At 37.6% G+C, this 21624-nt stretch overlaps 1 protein-coding gene and 1 non-coding gene across 3 annotated transcripts in view; both read left to right on the plus strand.

Annotated features, from left to right (window-relative positions):
• Positions 1-5664, plus strand: part of LOC145988916 (uncharacterized) — a 195484-nt gene extending 189820 nt beyond the window's left edge. For both annotated transcript variants that reach the window (XM_083124213.1, XM_083124214.1), the window contains one exon: positions 4780-5664. In XM_083124213.1, the coding sequence (XP_082980339.1) occupies positions 4780-4962 (183 nt within the window). In that variant the 3' untranslated portion in view covers positions 4963-5664. The remainder of the gene's footprint in view (positions 1-4779) is intronic.
• A 10219-nt stretch (positions 5665-15883) lies between these two features.
• TRNAT-UGU (transfer RNA threonine (anticodon UGU)) lies at positions 15884-15955 on the plus strand. The gene has a single exon. It is a non-coding gene; the product is annotated as a tRNA-Thr (tRNA).
• Positions 15956-21624: the final 5669 nt, after the last annotated feature.

Genomic DNA, 21624 nt, shown 5'->3' on the forward strand with positions numbered 1-21624 from the left:
TACACATGACTATGAACTGAAAGTTGTCCCATACGTGAACATTGGTGTTAAAGGTATTTGTCGTCATGTTAACATTGGTGTTAAAGGTATCTGTCGTCATGTTAACATACACGATTCAATACACAGTACTATAAACTAAACATATTCACATACCTTAACAGAGGTTTGAAAGTTATGTGGCTTCATTCAGCAGTCAGCTCAGCTCTGCATAGAACTGCCTATGCTGTTGATCTTGTAAGAAGGGAATAATTTTCCTCAGATCTCTCTTCTTGTCTCCCGACAGCTTAGAGTTGCAGGCCAAACATGGAAGTGGGGTATTTGCTATTACTGCTTTGATAACGACTTTCCTTTGCGGAAAACATTGCAGTCCATCCAACGTTCCATGTCATTGAAAGTATGTTTGATGTGAACAACACCAGGCCTGGCAGCAGTAACTTTCAACCATTGAGCTTTAGATATCTCCAGTTTGGTTGTACACAGACATTTCTCAGGAGCCTGGTAACTAAATAAAGTGATCTTTCTCCAAGATTGCACAAAAAAATGATTATTCCGTCGGAATCATCACACGGCCAAGTGCAAGCGCTAGGCACTTAGATCATAATATACGTTGAAGCGCTGGACACTTACACCTCTCGCCATCTATTACCACCCAACATAACTATGCAGGAACATGTCTGGACTTTGATTCTTCTTTATGTTATTGGGCAAAGTACATACATCGTTACTACTAGCATACAGAGGTTGTTTCCGATCTATGGTGACGATTTCAAACTGCACCTACTTTAAGAGAAACCATGTTGCTACCATCGAAAGTGCTCTATTTGGTGGCCCTGCATCTTGGCAATTGCCCGACAGCAAAGTTTCCACTGTAGGAGACTGGCACGAAATGTAGTCATGCCCAGCCTCAACCACTCCTCCTGACAGGTTTTCCATAGCCCTTCAATGGTGCTGGGTCTCCTGTGCGACAAGCCTCATTTCAGTAGGCTGAAGGTGCAAAAGTCCATGGGTGAGGCATCAGGTGACTTCACTGGAATGTGTGTGAAACGAATGGCACGAATTCCAGTTTCATCTGCCATTTTTTTGGAGGAAGAGGCGGGTTGAGTGAGATGTGTGACTTGACACCTTGTTTTGAGCTTATGAACATGCCCTTTGCGTCGCTTTTCCAAACCCAAATCGCAGTGAATGATGGTGTGCAATGTCTTCAGTGATGTTTGTAGCCGGTTTGCGATACTTCTCTGTGTGGCTGGATTCTCCCTGATGACCAGCGCCCGGACGTCCGAATTGTAGCTGGTGTGCAGCTAGTGGCAAGCCGGGGGTTGGCCTGTTTCTGCCCCATATGAATCATCCCACGCCTCGCCTTACCTGCCTCTTTCAACACCCATGATGTGCCATTTTTGGACACAGTGAATCCACGCTCCTTGCACAGTTTTATAATGGCACTATCACTGTAGTTTACGTTGGAAAGTGCAGATATGTCACCCTCCCAATATGCACTGATATTGGGCAGCATTCTTCCCGATACGCACTGGCCACTCCTGTCATGCACAGTCAACAGTCTAACGTGCCCACACGACTGGCAGCTTCGCTCTCTTCCCGCTTGGTGGTGCTGCAAGAGGTGTGCAATTTCATCACCATATATCGGAAACAACCTCTGTACTCGCACAATTTTCCCAAAAATGACACTTACATCCTTTTTTACTTCAAGTCTTCATATGTTTTTCACGTGTGAGGTGCCATAGTCCTACTTAGTAACAAATAACAGAATTAAAAGATTCACCTCAGACATTATGCTTTTATTACCATACAGTACGTTAAATGTTCAGCAGTGTTCAGTTTGAAACAAAGAAACCTCTGAGTGTGCAAGGATACAAGCATACGATGTGTAAAAACAATCAGGTCAGTCAGTGGTGGATCCTAACCATACATTCGCAATTATCTCACAAATAATGTGTACAAACAATGAAGTCTGTGGCAGATCATAACCATAGATTCACAATTATGTTGCAGACAGTTTGTTTGTGACCCCATGTTTACTGAGACTTTTTTGCTTGTACTATCATGTACTTTTCTCCATTTCAGTTTGCACTATCACTCCTGGTACATCCTGTATATATCAAATATTTATAAAATAGAAAACTAATTCCTTTACTAACTGATTTAAGGTGTCAATAAATTACAAAATAATTGAAAGAGTTTTATGTAATAGTTGAAATAGTTTTTGTTTAGTTCTTACTTTGTATTAAAATAAATCAATTAGATTTGATATTTATATTTATTTTACATTCTTGTTTTACTTTTATTGTGCATATATTGCTATTGGTGTAGATCTGGTAATGATCTCTTGAAAGAGAGAGTGTGTGTGTTTTCAATATTATCCTTTGTAAAGTATATTTAAAGTCAAAATTAATTGCTCATCTTTTGTTGTTATAACACCTCCCCCCCACCTTCATATAGGAACAATTTTTTCTACATATTTATGTACTTATTTCACATGTTTTGGATACATAAAAATCCTGCCTCAAAGTATAATTTTACGAGGGTAGGTTGATAAATTTGCAGTCTCCCTTTAAGACATGGATATGCCCAACATTGCTTGGTTTTGTTCAACATATCCTCCTCCTAACACAATGCACTTTTCACATCACTGCTGCAATGCTTGCAAACCTTGCAAATAGAAGTCAGAAGATTGCTCTGCAAACCAAGCCTCTGTGCAATTAATTATGGCATCTGCACCAGGAAAATACATACCCTTCAGAATCATTTTTCATTTTGGAAAGAGATAATAATCCGATGGTGCCAAGTCTTGGAAATAAGGTGATGCTCCTATATCTGTAACCTCAGCTGCTCCAGTTTATCCATTGTTTGACATGCCTTATGGACAGACGCATTGTCCTGCAAAAAAGATGACCCCTTTTGCCAGCTTTCTGCATCGCCTTTTCTTGAGTGCTGCCTTCAGTTTGTCTAACAATGATATATAATATGTGACATTGATGATTGCACCACACTGGAGTTAATCAGGTAGCAGGATGCTCTCTCAATCACAGAAGCCCATGCTCAGAACTTTTGCACTGGACCACTCTACCCTGGCCTTCTTTGGTCCTTCCCTGCCCATTTTTTCACAGTGGTATAGGATGATGCCTTGCCCCCCAATGTCATGATCAAGTCGTCGTGGATCTCCTTCGGCAAGAGCCCCTTCAGGAAGAGGTACGTGATGAAGGCACGCTGTTCAAATTTACTAATGTCTGGAATCTTGGTTGACATCCTCATTTTGTAGCCTGAAAAAGGAAAGTTCTAGTTATTTTATCCAGACTTGATTTTGCATGCTAGGTTCACATATGATGAGCATTTAATTGGTGCTAGTTTGTGTTGTACTGGTTTACTCAAACCCATGCATGCTGCTAATTTTTCAGATTTCCCTCTTATATTTGATATTATTAATTAATACTGTGTTTTCCCTCATGATGTCACTATGCAGGATATTTCTTCTTAGTCAATCATCAAAACACCAAATACACATTTCATATTTTGACAGTTTGTAATTGTCGAAATGCCCATTCACATACTATTAGTCATTATTTGGCACCTTGTGTCACACATCATTTTATACAATTATTATCATTACACAATATTGTTGTATGATTCATAGAAATGGCTGTATAGCGAACAGAACAGCCAAAAAAATTCCTCAATATCTGTTTATTTACAAACTGATATTATTAATTTATTGTGCAGGTAAAGTTTCATATTTCCACATAACCTGCACAATACTTTAACCATCTTTACCATGCTAAACCGTAAGTACTAATTTCGTAGAGTGCCAACAGTTTCACAGAGCATGTCATTGTTTACTGTCTTCAATTTTGTTTTGATGTTATGTATTTTCTTTCCCAGTGCATGGGGAAACCATCCCTTTTGGGAAACCACCTCTCTTGTCCCATCTCCATACTTAAGGCTCTGATGCTTACACACATACAGAAATTTACGTTTATATCAAGTAGAATTGTTACTAATTAAACTAATGTGAAATCAAGCAAATATAACATATACACAGAGATTTCTTTTGTGAGGCATGGTTCGGAAGATGAAAAAGAAGAAAAAATAGGGGGAAAAATTACTCCACTTGACATGCGTATGAATTTTGATGTATTCAAAGGTTTTCAGTACTTCTGATTTCTCAGCCCCTACAATATGAACAGCTCAACTGTCCCGGCAAGACTGACATAAGAGAAACCCTGCTGCAAGGTTAAGTTATCTCAAAATATAATTGCATTTTGTGACTTTCATAGTGAATTGCATTTAGTGACATTACTAACTTTGAACACTGCTTTGTAGTGCATGTAAAAACTACACTCCTGCATGCAAACAACCATCTGGTTCCTGGTCCCACAACCAGTGTAATCCCCTGTGATGTTGTGTATTGTCTTATCCATTTGAATGCTAAGTTATAGTTCACAGCTTGAAGTGTAGTGAATTTAGTTCTTTGATGATTTACTTTGTTCTTAATGTGGTTCTTATCTTAGACTCAAGTATTTGTTCCTTTAATTTGCCAATTTAAGTTAGTTCTGTTTTTGCTAAAGAGCTTCTGTCCCACTATGAGAAGAGTTCTGTTTTTGCTAAAGAGCTTCTGTCCCACTATGAGAAGAAGGATGTAAATAGCCTCAGTGCTGGTGCACCCATTATAGTTTTAAATATATGAACATAATTACCAAATAATTATTCTCTAAAACTGCCCTTGGGTAGATGCCTCAGAGTAATGTGTCTTTTGTATGTTACAAACAGGCTGTACAAGAAACTTATGACAATCTTCATAAATTTGGAGCAAAAGTTCATAACGCTACTGTTACAGCTGGAACTGTTGGCACTGGCATTGCTGGTGTTGCTACTGGAGGTGCTGCTGGTGCAGTGGTAGCCGCAGGTTCTGCATTTACTACTGTCTACCGCTGGTGGAAAAAGAAACAGTAGTATTTTGCAGTGTTCATGGACTTATTTGAACATGTTTTAAATGTTATTTTGACTTTAATTTTTTTGATGGAATATTATATATGAAGTGTACATTTCTAGATGATTTTCAAAATTTGTTACAAGTGTACGTGTGTCAGAATTAACTAAATATCATTGTTACTTGCCTGTAGGTTAATGAAAATAGTTCCATACCAACATGCAATGTTATTTGTGACACCATCCATTGTCTAGTGCTAATTATGTTTTTACCTATTTCAATACTATGTTTTGAGGGAGTACCTCTTCTCCCATCTTCAGATGAACAAATTTATTTTTGCTGGTGTTGGGATGAAACCTAAACATTGAAAGTGAGAAAAACATAAAGTAGCAGCCTTCATCCACAAACCTGTATGTCATCCCAGTTCATGCAAATAACCTACCCGATCCTAGTAACTTCAAAGTAGAAGAAAGTTATATAGAATGCCAGAAGGTACTGTGCAGTAGGTGTTAGCACACCAGATTTGTAGTAAACCGCAGGTCCAACACAACTAACAGAAATATATTTGTTTAGATGAAGATGAGACAAGAGGTACTCAATGGAAACAGTGTTGGAATAGGTAACTAAGTAAAAAATTCTCAACAATTGATAATATCCAGTTAGTACTGCATGCTAATATCACTGTTCTTCCCGAAAGTATGCATAACCACTGTTGTAAATGGAAAAAAAAGATACATTGTAATAAATCATATTTTGAAACTGGCGGCATTTCATTGTAGTTTCCAGAACTTTCAAGGTTAGACCACCAACATATACATCTTTATGTGCTATGAACACTAGCGTAAAGTGTCAACCATATAAGGATGTGCGTGCATGTGTGTTGGTAACAGTGGCCAATACAGCTATCCAGAGAGGAGTATCAGAAGCTACAAGGCACCAGCCTACTCATATTCCAAGTATATATCAGTGGCAAATTCTGAAAATTTGACTTGGTTTACTGCAACAGTTCTTACTTATTATTTATATTAAAGTCGGGACGTGCTAGCAACCGGCGTGGAACCACCCACTCTGGTAGCGACGCGCTGTTGCCGGATTGACCTACTTCAGGATTTTCGGGAGCCCACAGAAACACGTGTAGGATTAAACATCTGGTTAAACAGTCAACAACGGGACACTTCCATTGTTCTCATTCCGACTCTGTTCATATTTGAAGGAACAACAATAATAGGCGGAGAGCTTTTGGCTGAGTGAAGTGGGCCTTTTATATATATATATATATATATATATATATATATATATATATATATATATATATTCAGTCCGATTTCTGTATTGATAACTTTTAACTTTTGTGCGTGAGCGGGCGTTCATGTGTGTGTTTGTAAGAGTTGTTTGGATAAATTGTACTGCAATGTCTCGGAAAGAAGAAAGAAAGTAATTGGTACACAGGGAAGAGAAATTATTTTGAATGTACGGGAGTATTTTGAAAGGGAACGTGAAAACAATGGACCTCTATTACCTGTTGCACAGGTTGTTAAAAGAACAGCAAATGCTACCAGGGTTAATAAGTGCACTGTTTCTAGGATAACATCAGAGAAGTTTGGGAAGTCTGGCAAGGAGGAAAATGAACTTCGAACTCCAGGAAAACACCGAGAAAGGCCAAAACCAGTGACAAATCTAGACACGTTTGACTTTGACGCAATTCGTGCACACATTTACCAGTATTACGCTCGCGGTGAAATCCCAAATAGGAAAAAGTTAGTGAATTTGTTAAAAGAAGCAGGATTGTTCAGTGGAGAGAAGACATTGCTTTCAGTTGTTCTTCGCACACTTAATTTTAAGTATAAAAAATTCAATGGGAGGAAAATACTGATGGAGCAACAAGACATTGTTATTTGGCACTGCCGGTTTCTTCGTAAAATGATTAATGTCGATTTTAGCAATGTCATTTTTACAGACGAAACCTGGGTGAATGTGAATCATGTTATTCCGCGAATATGGACTGATGGCAGTGCTTCGTCTTCCGGGGTTCGTATTATTGTCTGTCATGCTGGCTCGGTTCACTGGTTTGTGGAAGGAGCTTTGTGGGTGTTTCAATCCAGGAAAAGCTGTGACTACCATGAAGAAATGGATGCTGAGGGTTACATTTCTTGGTTTGTAGACAAACTGCTGCCAAATATTCCTCCCGGTCAGACAATAATCATTGACAATGCACCATACCATTCAACACAAGTCGACAAGCCCCCAACGATGTCATCCCGCAAAGCTGATATCATAACCTGGCTGGAACGCCATAACGTAGCATGCGATATGAGCATGAGGAAGACTGAACTACTGCAGCTCCTTACGTTACACAAACCCCAGTTCCCCATATATCGAATAGACAAGCTTGCAGAAGAAGCAGGACATACGGTCTGCCGTCTCCCGCCTTATCATTGTATGTACAATGCAATCGAACTTATTTGGGCACAGGTCAAAGGGCTGGTAGCACAGAGGAACACTTTGCCACCTTTTACACCGTCTAAAATTTTGCAACTGACAGAACAGGCTATCGGGGATGTGACAGCAGATAGGTGGCGTTCGGCTATGGAACACACAAGGAAGATTATTTCCAAAGCATGGGAGAAGGAGGGAGTTGAAGAGCAGCAAATGGAGTATTTTGCAATTTCACTTGGGTGGGAAGACAGCAGTGACAGTAGTAGCTTAGATGAAGATGGTGATGTTTCTTTACCAACCAACAATGAAGATGATCTTAGGACAGCGCCACTGCAATGGTAGCCGGTAAACAAAAACAACTGATTCTTTAACTACTACTTCTGTCCTTTCATTCATTTTTTATGTTTTTACATACAGGTAGCTCAAAGCATTAAGTACCAACTGTATCATTCATGTTAAGGAAATCGAGCAATTGCCAAGTGTTTCGTTGTAATTTATTGAACTCTGTATTGCCAGAGCCTGTATTCTCATGTAGCTTCCAAAAATTGTCTCACTTCACACACCCACATGTGCCTCTCCGATGCGACAGTGTTAGGGTAAGCATCGTCACCTTGTAATCAAGTAGTCCTGGGTTCGATATGCTGTCAAGGCACATAGTGGTTCGGATCCCACTTCCTACTGTAGGTCCATTCCAGATTAGCCGTAGTGTGCATAAAGTGGACTTTCAAACACCAACTCAACCAATCTATCAATCCACGCACAATTGATTTGTTCTCGATAAATTCTTCTCCATAATACAGTAACTCAGTTCTGTAAAATTCTGTTTTAGAGGTAAATTTTTGTAGGTTCGTCAAAATATAATTTAAAAACGTGTTAATGAAACCAAGTTGTACGTAATTTTTTATACGTAATTCACCCTAATTTTCAAGAAATACATTTCATTTGTACGTTCCGAAGCTTCAACAATGTCACAGAAGTATAAATTCCATGTCGTTACAAAACAAAGAGTGAGTTTCGTATACAAAAACAATAGGCGGGCATAGCTGCGGTCGATATCGATTTGCGATAAAGACGAACGTCGCGGTGTGACAAAGAAAGCAAAGAGAGGCAGCATAAAATCAAAGGACAACGATTTGCCACAGTTGTTCATAACACAAGCCGCATTTTCTTTTGTAGGTAATTGTGATACGATACAACACAAGTAAAAAGATGCCGGTAGCTGATGCTTGCAATGTACCATAATAGAAACACAACAAAGGTTCTTTCAGTGAAGGTTTTCGGTTGCTGTGTAGAGCAGGAAGAGAAAATGTTTCATGCTTGCCAGAAAGTAAAATTCACACGGGAAGTTAACGTTAACCTACAACAAACTTCAGATTCAAACTTCTAGATTAGTTAATTTAACACTTTACGACGGAAATAGCATATATTAACGTACTGATACGTACGTGCTTAATTTCGCGTGACGTTTATTTTTCCCGAGCTTGCCAACAGCTGATTAGCCTGTCCGCCTGTTTGTGCGAACGTGGCAACGCAGAAAACACCCAGCCACATGGCAGCCAATGAGGAGTCAGAATTTGGTCACATTCTACGTTCTGATTGCACACCGCTTCTTATCGCGGCGTGACAGTAATTATACACCCCATCTAGATTAATTAGATATAATAGAAATAGAACACCGATGCTATTTATGCAAATAAAACAAAAACAGAATTCTGACAACTTTAAATTTTCCAGCAGTACTTGTATTTTTTATTTGGGTCTAATGTTAGACCTGGATTTTTCCTACATAGAGGGAAATTTCCCTTCATGTATCAACACTACCTCTGCCAAGTACGGTGCAGAAAGCAGGAAGTAACAAGCAGTGGTCTCCTGCCAATGCTGTTTGAAGATGTGGAATTTACCATGCAGGCTGCATTTTTTTAATAGTAACTTGTCCACTTTGTCTTCCCTTCCCTCACCCTTACATTGTCCAACCGGAGAGGAAACTCTGTCATCAGAAGGGTACAATGATGGCATATATAAACCAGTCTTTGAGTTATTTAAATATTAAGGGTAGATAAAGTTCCCCATACACGTTGCACCATCCCATGAGGCATATGTAGGGGGATGTGAGGGTAGGGCTCCATACATTCTATCGATCCTCGCCATGTTGGAAGTGATGTGATCAGCACTATGATCCAGCCCATGGGCGTAACTTGGGGCCTAATTTCGAGCTTGCAGAATCAAATTTGGGCCTAGTTTTTGAGGGGACAGAATTTCACTTGGGGCTTAATTTTGAGGGAACAGAATCAGACTTGGGACCTAATTTTGAGGGGCAGAATCAGCCTGGGACTTAACTTTGGGAGAAGAGGTTCGAAAAGTTATCCATCTCATAAAAATAGAGTCCAGGATTATTTGCTAAATGTGACGTTAGAAAAATCTCAAATATTACTCTTTATTACTTTGCTCTTCAGGTTCCCTAACTAACCTGAAAATTTTGGGGAAAGGCAAGTACCCCCCCCTTGCCCCCATCAAGTTACGCCTATGATCCAGCTACTTTTACCCTCAAGGTTGCCCCCATCTCCCCCCTCACCAGGTACCCATTTAATTAAGGCTAAGTGAGCATCCAGAGCTGCTTAATGTGAGGACAAGGCCGGAAAATTTCTGACCCTTGGATCATCATCCACTTTTGCGGCTCAAAGTTATTTATTGAGCAATTATCCATATATTAAAGCTAAATAACAAAAAAGTTGGTTTGCTAGCTATAAATGTAGTAACATGGAGATAACTCCACTGGTGTGTGTGCAGAGGCCAACACATATATCTCTGCCGCAGTGCAGAACCCAATTTTCGTTTCATCTTTATTTTTATATATTTACCAGAGAATTCCAAATACAGCTTTGGCCATTTTACATTGGAATATAATAACAATGGAAATAACAAACAATAACAATCTAAGTAACAATAAATAATAATAACATAAACTAAAATACCTAATTTTTTTCCCTTCATACTTCGCGTTTGTGCATACATACATATGAGATAAAGTGGATTACATGTTACACAGTAGCTTTTTAAAACGTGACTGGTTTTCAAAAATATCAACTTGGTTTGGTAGAGTGTTGTATTGGCCGGGTAGTCTGTGGAAGAGAGGATGTTGTATTAGGCTTAATCTGGGTTTCTGATATGTGAAAAGCTGAGTGCTCCTTATGGTGCGGGATGGTACTCGAAAGTGAATTTCTTGATGAAGGCGATCACTTCTTATGTTCCCATTGATTATTTTATGGAGGAAAATATGGTCTGCAAGTATGTGTCTATCATGAGGGGTATGGATATTTAGCATTTTCAGAAGGATGGACTTTTGTAAATGTTTTGTGGATGGAATTCGGTGGCGAACAATGGCCAGGATGAAATTTAGAACAGAATTTAGTCTATCTAATTTTGAGGGGCATGCCATAGACCAGATCGGAGAACAGTATTGAAGTTTAGGTGCAACGAAAGATTTGTAAAATGTGCCGAGAGCAGACAGGTTGTTTATTTCAGTAAAACGATAGAGGAGACCCAGCATACGCATGGAACCCTTAGTGACTGCAGAGATGTGTTCAGAAAAGGAGAGTTTCTCATCAAATATGATGCCTAAGTCCTTCTGTGTGGCAACCCTTTGAACGCAATTGTTTTCTATGAAATATTGCGTATTAAATGTGTATTTCTTTAAGGAGAAGGTCATGGTGGTACATTTCTGAGGATAAAGTTTCAGGTTTCATATTTCACACCACTTTATTAGGGAATCTAAGTTCCTTTGCAAAAGTGCCATGTCATTTAAATTTGATATTTTACTGTATATTTTGCAATCATCGGCGAACAAAAGAAGGTTTTTGCAAGAGTCAGAGAGATATTCTGGAAGATCATCAAGGTAGAGGATAAAGAGAAGAGGTCCAAGAACACTTCCTTGGGGAACACCAGAAGATGCACTTCGATATGAAGAAGATGTTCTGGAAAGTACAACCTTTTGTTGTCTGTTTCGGAGGTACTGTTTGAGCAGAGAGAGAAATTTCCCATGAATATTAAAACGATGAGATATTTTGTGTAGGAGGTAGTTGTGGTTTATAGAGTCGAAGGCTTTGGAGAAATCAAGATAAATTACATCCAGTTGAGAGTTTTCAGACTATACAGTTGATAGCGTCAGATAATACGGTGCTCAAGTTAGTTAAGCAGGAGCTGCCTGGTAAGAAGCCGTGCTGTGCTGTATTTATGTATGGAGAGGTGAATTTGTAAAGTCGGTCCTTTATTATTTTTTCACAGGCGATGGAAAGTGGCGATAACAGAGAAATGGGTCTATAAGAAGCAACAGCATCCTTGTTGCCAGATTTATATAACGGTACCACATTAGCCTTTTTCCATGAATCCGGGAATGTTGCCTCATTGAAGCACCTGTTTAATAAAATTGAGAAGGGAATAGCGAGAGAAGAAGCAGTGTTTTTGAGGAAAATGGTAGGGATTTCGTCAGGACCATTTGCGCGATTTTCAGGCAATGAAGATAGGATGCTTACAACTTCTCCCGGAGATGTGGAGAGAGATGTCAGAGAGTGACAGCCAACTGGAGCGAGATTAGGAGGAGAAGAAGCTGGTGTATTTGACACTATATTTTTAGAGAAAAAGGAGTTAAAGAGATCAGCTCTGTCAGGGTCCTCTCTCTTAGAATCACGTGGTTCTACCCTGCTCGCCAACCTTTGCCATTGTTGCCAATTATCATTCCATTCCTGGACACTCGCGCAAACATCATTAAAAACAATAGAATAGCGCTCCAGCTTGTAGTTCACACCATTCGACAGGGACGGTAATGTGGCAATATAGCATGACGTAGTGGTTGCTGCTTTTATGCGGTGCATGGTCATTGGCTAGCTAGTAACTAGTGTTGCAAACTGCAAGTATGAAGCACTATTTCTGTCACGGAAGGAGAGGCAAAGGGACTGTGAGTTTTGTTAGATTGGAAGTGCCATATTTTTATTTTAAGTATTTGACCAGTTTGACGTTGCGTGTGTGTATGTGAAAGTGCATGTGTTCGGTTAGTGGTTAAATTCCATAATGCCTCCAGTACTATTGTTCATATTTCATCACTTTAAAATTACTCAAAAGAAAAATATTATGTGGATGCATGAGCATTTGAACTCTCGGCTCCGGTATTTGTTCTTGTAGGAATTGTATAAAGGAAGCTGTTATTTCAAATTTGAACAGCTCAAAACACCCCCAATCGATTTTGCTCATTTTTGTATATTTTTAACAATCAACCTTCCTCTTCATACTGAGAAAGTTTTATCGAGGTGTTTTTTTGATATAAGGGAGAAAAATTAGATTGAAATTTGTCTTGCATCAGCAATGAACTAAGCTGCAGCATCCTTATGATGAGACTTTTCATTTGTGTCGCGCTAAAGGATATATATACAGTACTTACTGCTTAGGAACAGATGATATTTAACATTAAAGTTGGCTTCATTTTGTGCTGTTATTGCTAATTTATACATTACTGTTTCCATATCTTTAGCCGCGTTCGTGCAGATGAGATGTGGGCATGTTGTGAAAACTTCTGTGTTAGCCAAAAAATGAAGGAGGAAAAACGACGAACGTCGGGAATGTTTAAGAAAAAATTCATTATTTATACAGCTCCTGGCCATATTACTAGACGCATCGAAATTCTTTTTTTTTGAAAATAAGAGTTTTGAAGGGGAAACTTGTACAAATTGACCATTAGTTATCTGAAAAGTTTCCAGTACGTTATTTGAACCCTGGCAGATACGAGTAATACGTACAAAAGCACTTTCTTGCACAACATTGATAACAATAATAATAATAATAGTAATAATAATACAAAGTAATGTAATTCGACACAGTGGACACTTTTAACAGTTCTCTTACTTTTCACATTAAAAATGTTGCAATGGGGTTTTTTGTGGCTGAACTTTTGATTATCGTAATGATCAATATGAACAGAGGATGTACTGTTGTTGTTACAAACAATACAATACCGTCGACACCAAACGTCATTGCTGTTGATCAAACATGCTGCAGTTCAATTCAAGCTAAGTTGTTGAGAGGAGGATGTCTTGCGAATAGTGAATCGTATTTGTGCTAAATTTTACAGTGATATTGCGTTTGTACACTGTCAGTATATTTTTAAAATATATTTTAATTATTAACATTAGGGAGTCATGGTAAAAAAAAAGTGACTCGACACCGAGAAAGATTGCTGAAATTAAGACAGTAATGGAATGTTCTGTAATTGAGAGATTTCTTGAAGATCTGATGTGTCTGAAGCATCTGTGAGGCAAATAGAGAAGAAAATTGAATATGGTGGAGAGTGTGAGCCACAAAGGACAGACAGATGTGGGCGTAAAACTATTTTTACTCCAAGATCCTTAAGCTGTTTGAAGAACATTTGCCTCACGAATAGATTTGCGAGTACAAAGGAACTTAAAGATAAACTTGAAAAGAGTGGTGTTCTTGCATCTGAAAGAGCAGTAAGGCTTAGGCTTTCTGATATGAAAATGAAGGCACTCAGACCTGCTAAGAAGCCAAAATTAACGCCTGCTATGATTCCTAAACGTTTCCATTGGGCAAAAGCTCACAAAGAAAAATATTTGAACTTTGGTAGATCTATTTGCTCTAGTGATGAGTGCACGTTTCAAATGTGCAGGTGAAAAATGCAATCCTGGTTGAGTTGTGGAGACTGTCAAACATCCAATATAAGTTATGATATGTTCAGTCATTAGTAGCAAAGGTACTGGATGTCTGTATCTGGTTCAAGGAACAATGATGCAAGAACAGTATAGGGAAGTGCTTAGACGAAAGTTGCTACCTCAAGTAAGAGAGTTGTTACCAAATGGAGAACCGCTTGTATTCATGCAGGATGGAGCCCCATGCCATACCGCAAAATCAATAAAACAGTTTCTACAGAGTGAAATTGTTCCTCTCTTGCCCTGGCCAGGAAACTCTCCAGATATTAACCCAATTGAAAATGTTTGGTACCTAGTGAAAAAAGAAGTGGCAAAGCAAACAATTACGACAAGAATTGGCCTAATTGAAAAAATAATTCAAGTGTGGAATCACCATCCTCATATGAAGGAGACGGTACAAGCTAGCATTGATAGTATGCCAAGACGAATCCAACTACTGATAAAGGCCAAAGGTAGCTCAACCAAATGTTAAAATTGTCTTCCAGTCATATGTATTGTATTGTGTAGCTAATATTCAAGAAACACAGTAAGAAATTATATTTGTAATTATTAATGTGTCAAGTAATTGTTGTTTTTTGTTAAGGTTCACGTGTAATCAATGTAATATTTCATGTAATAAAATGAAGAATAAAAAATGGAGAATAACAAAAAAACTAGACGAGATAATAACATATCCTTATAATTTTGCATAAAATTTGGAGGTGTGTCTAATAATTTGGCCAGGGGCTGTGATACTTTATGACAATAACTGTGAGTTAGAAGCAATGGCAGCGATTAAGGGGGACTTGGGGCAAATACTTTTTGGAACTTTTTTGCCTCACACTGTGGCCTCTTAATGCTAAGTCTTGTCTAATAAGAAAATTAACTGCCCTCTCCCCCCATTCCTCAAGGTTTGGCAACCAATCGCCGCTACTAGTTAGCAGCCTTAAAAATATTCATGAATCAAACGATAGTATTATATATATTGTAATATTGGGTAATGTTTATTAGAAGTTTTAATTTAAATTTTAGATGAACTGAATACTTAAAACACTCTTTTTATATTTATAAAGTTACTGGACAAACGACAATTATACAAAATTGTATTGCTTGAGACCTCATTTCGAGATGTTGGGATATCCCTTCTTATACGCAATTTATACGTCGTGTTTGTCGTGCATTAATTCTCTCAGAAAATCAGTTATTTTTGAAGAAATAAGCACCTAAATAATTCTAGTTAAATGTAAAACATAGTATAAACATCTCAGAAGAGGATTCCTTATAAATTGAACGCTGAGGTAATCAGTTATATCTGAATAAAACTGATAAACCATGACAGGCTGTGCAAATTGCATTCATCTTCACGTCCAAATTAAAAGCTGCGAATCGAGCTCCAGTCAAAGAACAAAATAATTGAACTATTAGAAACAGACCTGCAACCTAGATGTCCCAAAAGGAAACCGAGAATATGAAGTAAGTAGCATGAAAGAAGAAAAAGGTACTTGGAGTGAACTTGTTAAACGAAGTGCAAGATCTAAAGTATGTCCGAGTAAAGGAGTACTTTCGTGTGCAAAAAAATGCATTCCCCGAAACTCTGTAGTGCTACAAAATACATATGCTCTTCTAGATATTAGTGATGTAGAAGACGTGAACATGAGACAAAATAGAAGAAAAATGAGCAATGCTAAATTGCGGACAACTAACTAACTAACTAACTCCCTAGCCTTCTTAAACCCGAAGGTTCATGGCTGCAGCAACACAGGCCTTCCATCTTTCCCTATCTTGAGCAAGTTCTATATACTCTTTTCCATCCGGGGCCTCCCCCATGGCGCAGTGGTAGCGTCATTGCCTTGTAATCAAGGGGTCCCGGGTTCGATCCCCGGTGGAGGAGGCACAAGTGGTTAGGATCCCACTTTAAACTGTAGGTCCAGTCCCGATTAGCCTTACTGTGCATAAAGTGGACTTAAAACACCAACTCAAACCAAACTCTTTTCCATCCCTACCGATTTCCCTTAGGTCCATCTCAACGTTGTCCCTCCATCTTCATCTTGGCCTTCCTACAGGTCTCTTACCATCTGGTTTCCCAACAAGAATCCTGTAAACTCCTCGTTCCTCTCCCATTCGTGCCACATGGCCTGCCCACCTAAGTCTTCTTGATTTAATTAATATCTGGACATGAATACAAATTATGTAGTTCTAAATTATGTAACCTTCTCCACTCACCTGTCTCCTCATCCCTTTTAGGTCCAAAGATTTTCCTAAGGATCTTATTTTCAAATACTCTCAATTTATGTTCCTCTTTCAATGTAAGGGACCAAGTTTCACATCCATATAATACTACAGGCAAAATAACGGTTTTGTATATTTTAACTTTTAGTTTCTTAGATATTAAACGAGAAGACAAAAGTTTATGAAGAGAGAAGTAACATGCATTTCCTGAATTAAGCCTACTTTTTATTTCCTCTTTAATATAATTTTCATTTGTTAATATTACTCCTAAGTATTTGAATTTGGAAAGTGGTTCAAACGAGTTGTTATCAATAATTAGATTTTGATTATTACCTAACACTTGGTTTCGGCCTGTAAGCATATATTTAGTTTTCTCTTTGTTAACTTCCAAACCTATCTCTTTAGCAGTTTTGAAAAATATTTTAGCATTATTCTTAATTGTATTCACATCATCGCCCAGTAAGTCTACATCATCTGCATATGCTAACAACTGAGTCACACCATTTAATTTTAGTCCTTCTTTAGTTTCTTTTACCTTCCTAACAGCATATTCTAAGGCAAAATTAAAGAGTAATGGAGATAATGCATCTCCTTGTTTTAACCGATCATGAATTGTAAATTTGTCAGACATATTAATACCCACACGAATTTTACTTTCTGTTTCACTGGTGCATATTTTTATCATACTAACAAGCTTCTTAGGTATTCCAAACATTTTATCACCTTTTTTAAACACAGGAACAATTATGGATTCTTTCCACTGTTGAGGGATTTCTTCTTTATTCCATATTAAACAAATTAATTTATGAATTTGACATATTAATGAATTTCCACCAAATTTAAATAACTCGGCTGGTATTAAATCAATGCCAGGTGCTTTGTTATTCTTTAGCCTTTTAATAGCATCTTTAACTTCAGTCAAGTTAGGTTCTGGAACTAAAGGTTCTGCTGTGTGGACTTCATTTACTTCTGATTTATCTCCTACATGAACATTTAAAAGGTCATTAAATAGTTCTTCCATCTATTTAGAATATCGCTTGGGTCAGCTAGAAAATCACCGTCTTTATCTTTTATCAAGTTTACTTTAGGTTGCCACCCCTTCCTAAACTCATTCACACCTTTATATAAATCTCTGATATTTTTATTTTTGCTGTTTGTTTCAATTTCGTTAATTTTGCTTTTCAAGTAATCTCTTTTTATACTTCTAAACGTGCGGTTAACTTCTCGCTTTATTCTATTATAATTGTTTAGATTTGTATCATTAGAGTTATTTAACCACCTAAATCTAGCCTGATTTCTTATTTCTATTAGATTATGACATTCATTATCAAACCATGGCTTACTTTTTCTCGGTTTATGGTATCCTATACTTTCTTTAGCTGCTGATTCTATTGCATTACGTATGTGCTCCCAATTCTTATTTACGTCTGTTTCATTTATATTTTCATCATCATTTAAATCCTGCAAAACATCAAATCTATTTGACAGTTTAATTTGGTAATCTTTCTTAATTCTTTCATCAGTAAACTTTCCTGTATCAAATTTTATAACTTTTAGATTTTGTTGCTTATGATTTATCACTGAGAGTCTTTCTCTTAATTTAGCAATTACTAAATAATGGTCACTGGCACAGTCAGCACCTCTATGTGTACGAACGTCAATGAGAATATGATCTATCTGATTATGAGTTTTACCATCTGGAGAAGACCAGGTATATTTATGGATATCTTTATGTTTAAAAGTGGTACTTTTCACAATTAAATTCTTTGAGGTTGCAAAAGTAATCAATCTTATACCATTATCATTACTTAATTCATGAAGACTTTCTTTATTAATCGTGGGTTTAAATGTCTCTTCTTTGCCAATCTGTGCATTACAGTCACCTAACAGAATTTTCATATCATACTGAGAAAATTTATCAAAGACCTGTTCTAACTCTGTATAAAAATCATCTTTAGTATTATCATCTTCCGTTGGTGCATGTATGTTTATTAAAATAATTTTACACCACCTACCCTGTAAAACTGCAATGATATCCTATCATTAATAAATTCTACTGTTTTAAGAGTCGAGATAATTCTATTATTTATGAAAAAGCCTGTTCCAAAATTATGATTTTCAGTACCACCATAGAAAAAAGTATAATTTTTAGTTTTACAATTCTTCTCCTGGCCACCTAACTTCCTGGACAGCTACTACATCTAATTTATACTTAACCCTTATGGACACGCGTGAATATTTGTGACACAACCACACGCATGGGGTGTTTTCCACCCCACACTTTATATTGCAGTTTTTTACAAATGTATGAGTAAAAAAGGTTTTCTGTTGTTTTTTTTGTTAACAATTAGTCTTTTCCATAATAGTTAAACATATTTTAGCTATATAAAACAACTGTATAGTGGTTTGAATAATTGTTGATTAGACAGTTACATTTTTCTTCTGTATTTTAAAATATCGTCAAAAAAGAAGTAAAAATGTTAACTGTACCCAAAAAAAATAGTTTTTTACTTGCATGTGGTTACAAGACAGGGCAATGAAACAACTGAAGGTATTTTAGTCATAGGTTTATTATACAAATTTATTAGTAAATCACCATCGAGTATTGGTCAATTTAGCCAGCTGTTTATAATATCATAAAAACTTTTTCCCAAACCAACAAAATTTTTAGTGCTTTTTTTAATTTTTGATAAAATCTAAACAAGAGTATTATTTAAAGAGATACATTTATAAAAAATTATAAAATTTAAATCAAATTTACATGTTACTTAGCTACTGACAAAGGTTTTTGTGAGTGAATGTTCAAATTTATTCTGGGCAGCATTCTTCGCAGTAGATGAAGGTGTGCTCTTTACAATGCTGTCTATTATGCTTTCGTCTATCATACACAACCACTCATCAAGTGGGGTTTTTGGCTTCTTTAGCAGCGGCTTTTACAGTAGGATGATGTGTACTTACAATATTATGAGCTCTTGTCCTTGCGTTTTGTGGTGGTGTTTGTTTCTTCCATACAGTAGTTTAATCTTTCCCTATATAAGTGTTAAGTCTGTGAGCCAATGGTAGTTTGCTGTCACTGTCACTTTCTTCACTTTTACCACTGTCACAGTCTTGTTCAGTTTCTGTATCATGTTCACTTTCGTGTAAACTGTCTTGTTCTGCATCACTATCTTCGCCGACAATTGATTCATTATCACTTCCACACTCATCCAACATGGACAGAATCCTCGCTTGTTTGCTACCCAAATTATCCATTTTTGGAGAGTTTTTTTAAATTTGCAACTTAAAACACCATCTAGACTACAGTTCATAAAAAAACGTAACAATTAGATAAAACAAATAACAGAAACTAAAAAAGCAGCATTTTGGAAATGTGTAACGTAAGCACACGCGTGGGGTGTAAAGCACCCCTGGCCAAGTTTGACGATGTTCACTGAGTGACAGCTGCGCGCAAACTGATTGACCTTGAGTCAATGACTAGAGGGGCAAACAACGGAAAGGTACCTGGAAGGCCACCAACAGAAACAAAACACTTTTAAACGTAGTAAAGAAGAGAGACTGTCTGGGGTGGATTACACCCCAGCGCGTGTGCATAAGGGTTAACTATCTCATTAACTGTACACTGAAATGCCCCAGGCCGGTAAAGGCTCAGAACATTCCAGGTGCCTAATTTAATATCCTTATTCCTAACGTAGATCTTATCCTTAGTCCAGGGACCTCCCAAAGTAGTCCCCACCCGGAGATCTGGACGGGGGACTATTTTACCTCCGGAATATTTTACCTTGGGAACATCCATGGGCTTATATTGCTGTTTCTTGACATTTTTTTTTTTTACAGTGCAGAGTTGTCAGCTCTATGCCTAACTCCCAATATGAATGGAGGAACTACTACACAAGACAAACACAAACACATTAGACAGCACAATTACTACACGAGACGAACACAAACACATTAGACAGCACAACTACTACACAAGACACACACAAACACATCACAACTATAACACAATATAAACACAAACACATCACAACTACTACACAATATAAACATAAACAAACTACACACCACAACTACTACACAAGACAAACACAAACATAGTAGACAGCACAACTACTACACAAACATACTAGACAGCACAACTACAACACAAGACACATACTTACACATCACCGATACTACACAAGAAAATCAAGGTCCCTACTAATTGGAAATTACTTTCTGGCCAACCCTCATAAAAATCATTAGATGGAAAGTGAAAATTTAGCAGGGCTGGCAGAGAAAAGTCAATTCGTGAAGAAAGTGGACTCTGCTACTACTGTTCTCGCAATGCTGGGTCAAAACCGAAATTTCGGAGCTCCCTCCGATGAACAAACCCGGGAACACTCGAATTGCGGACAACAGGAAATGCAAAGGTTACACAGTGCAACAAATTTGAACTTTGTGTCTCGCCGCGAGATGAAAGAAGGTGTTCTTTACTAAATCAAATACGCTGATTACGAAAATGAAATCAGAAATGTTCCATCACGTACCAACTTTTCTGGAAAAGATATGTTACATGTACCACTTAGCTTTTATTTCATATAGTAAGCCATATATTGTAATATATGAAAAACAAAGTAGCAACTTTCGCGACACTTGGAAACGACTCCATTACAGCACATGAGGAACCTGTAGCTGGATAAAATAGAGATCAGGGAACAAAATTAATTGTTTGTATTACAAAATATAAAAAAAAGGTACGAGAAATCTGCAATAAGCTTGAAATGTACTTACAGTTAGAAACATATCCTGGAAACTTTCCGTTTGTTGGCGGATGGTAAAACTTCTTATATTAGTGTCCAGCAGTAATCTGCCAAAATTTTTAGTGACCATCTTCCCTTATATCGTCTTTCCATGGCAGCAATATCTTGGTGAAATCGCTCACCTTGTTCTTCACTCATATCCGAGATTAGGCAGGAAAAATCCAATTGAAAATGCAGGAAATGTATTTTCAAGGACATGTTGCACCCCATAGCCTTGTAACAGTCCAGCATATGTTCCATCAGTTCCCTGTAATTGTCAGACCTGACGTTACCCAAGAAATTGTTGCATACATCTTTGAAGGCAAGCCAAGCTGCCTTCTCAGTATCTGTCAGCAACTCTTCAAAGGTTATGTCATTCATCAAGTCGCGAATCTGAAGCCCAATGAAAATACCTTCTTTAATTTTTGCAGTACTAATCGCAGGAAATTTGGACAGTAAAAATTAAAAACCCCTGCCATCTTTGTCCATTGCTTTCACAAAATTCTTCATGGAGTCCAATTTCAGATGAAGCGGTGGTAACAGCACACTGTCT

The sequence above is a fragment of the Lepisma saccharinum genome, chromosome 6, assembly GCF_977018435.1.
Source record: "Lepisma saccharinum chromosome 6, izLepSacc3.1, whole genome shotgun sequence".
NCBI lineage: Eukaryota > Metazoa > Arthropoda > Insecta > Zygentoma > Lepismatidae > Lepisma > Lepisma saccharinum.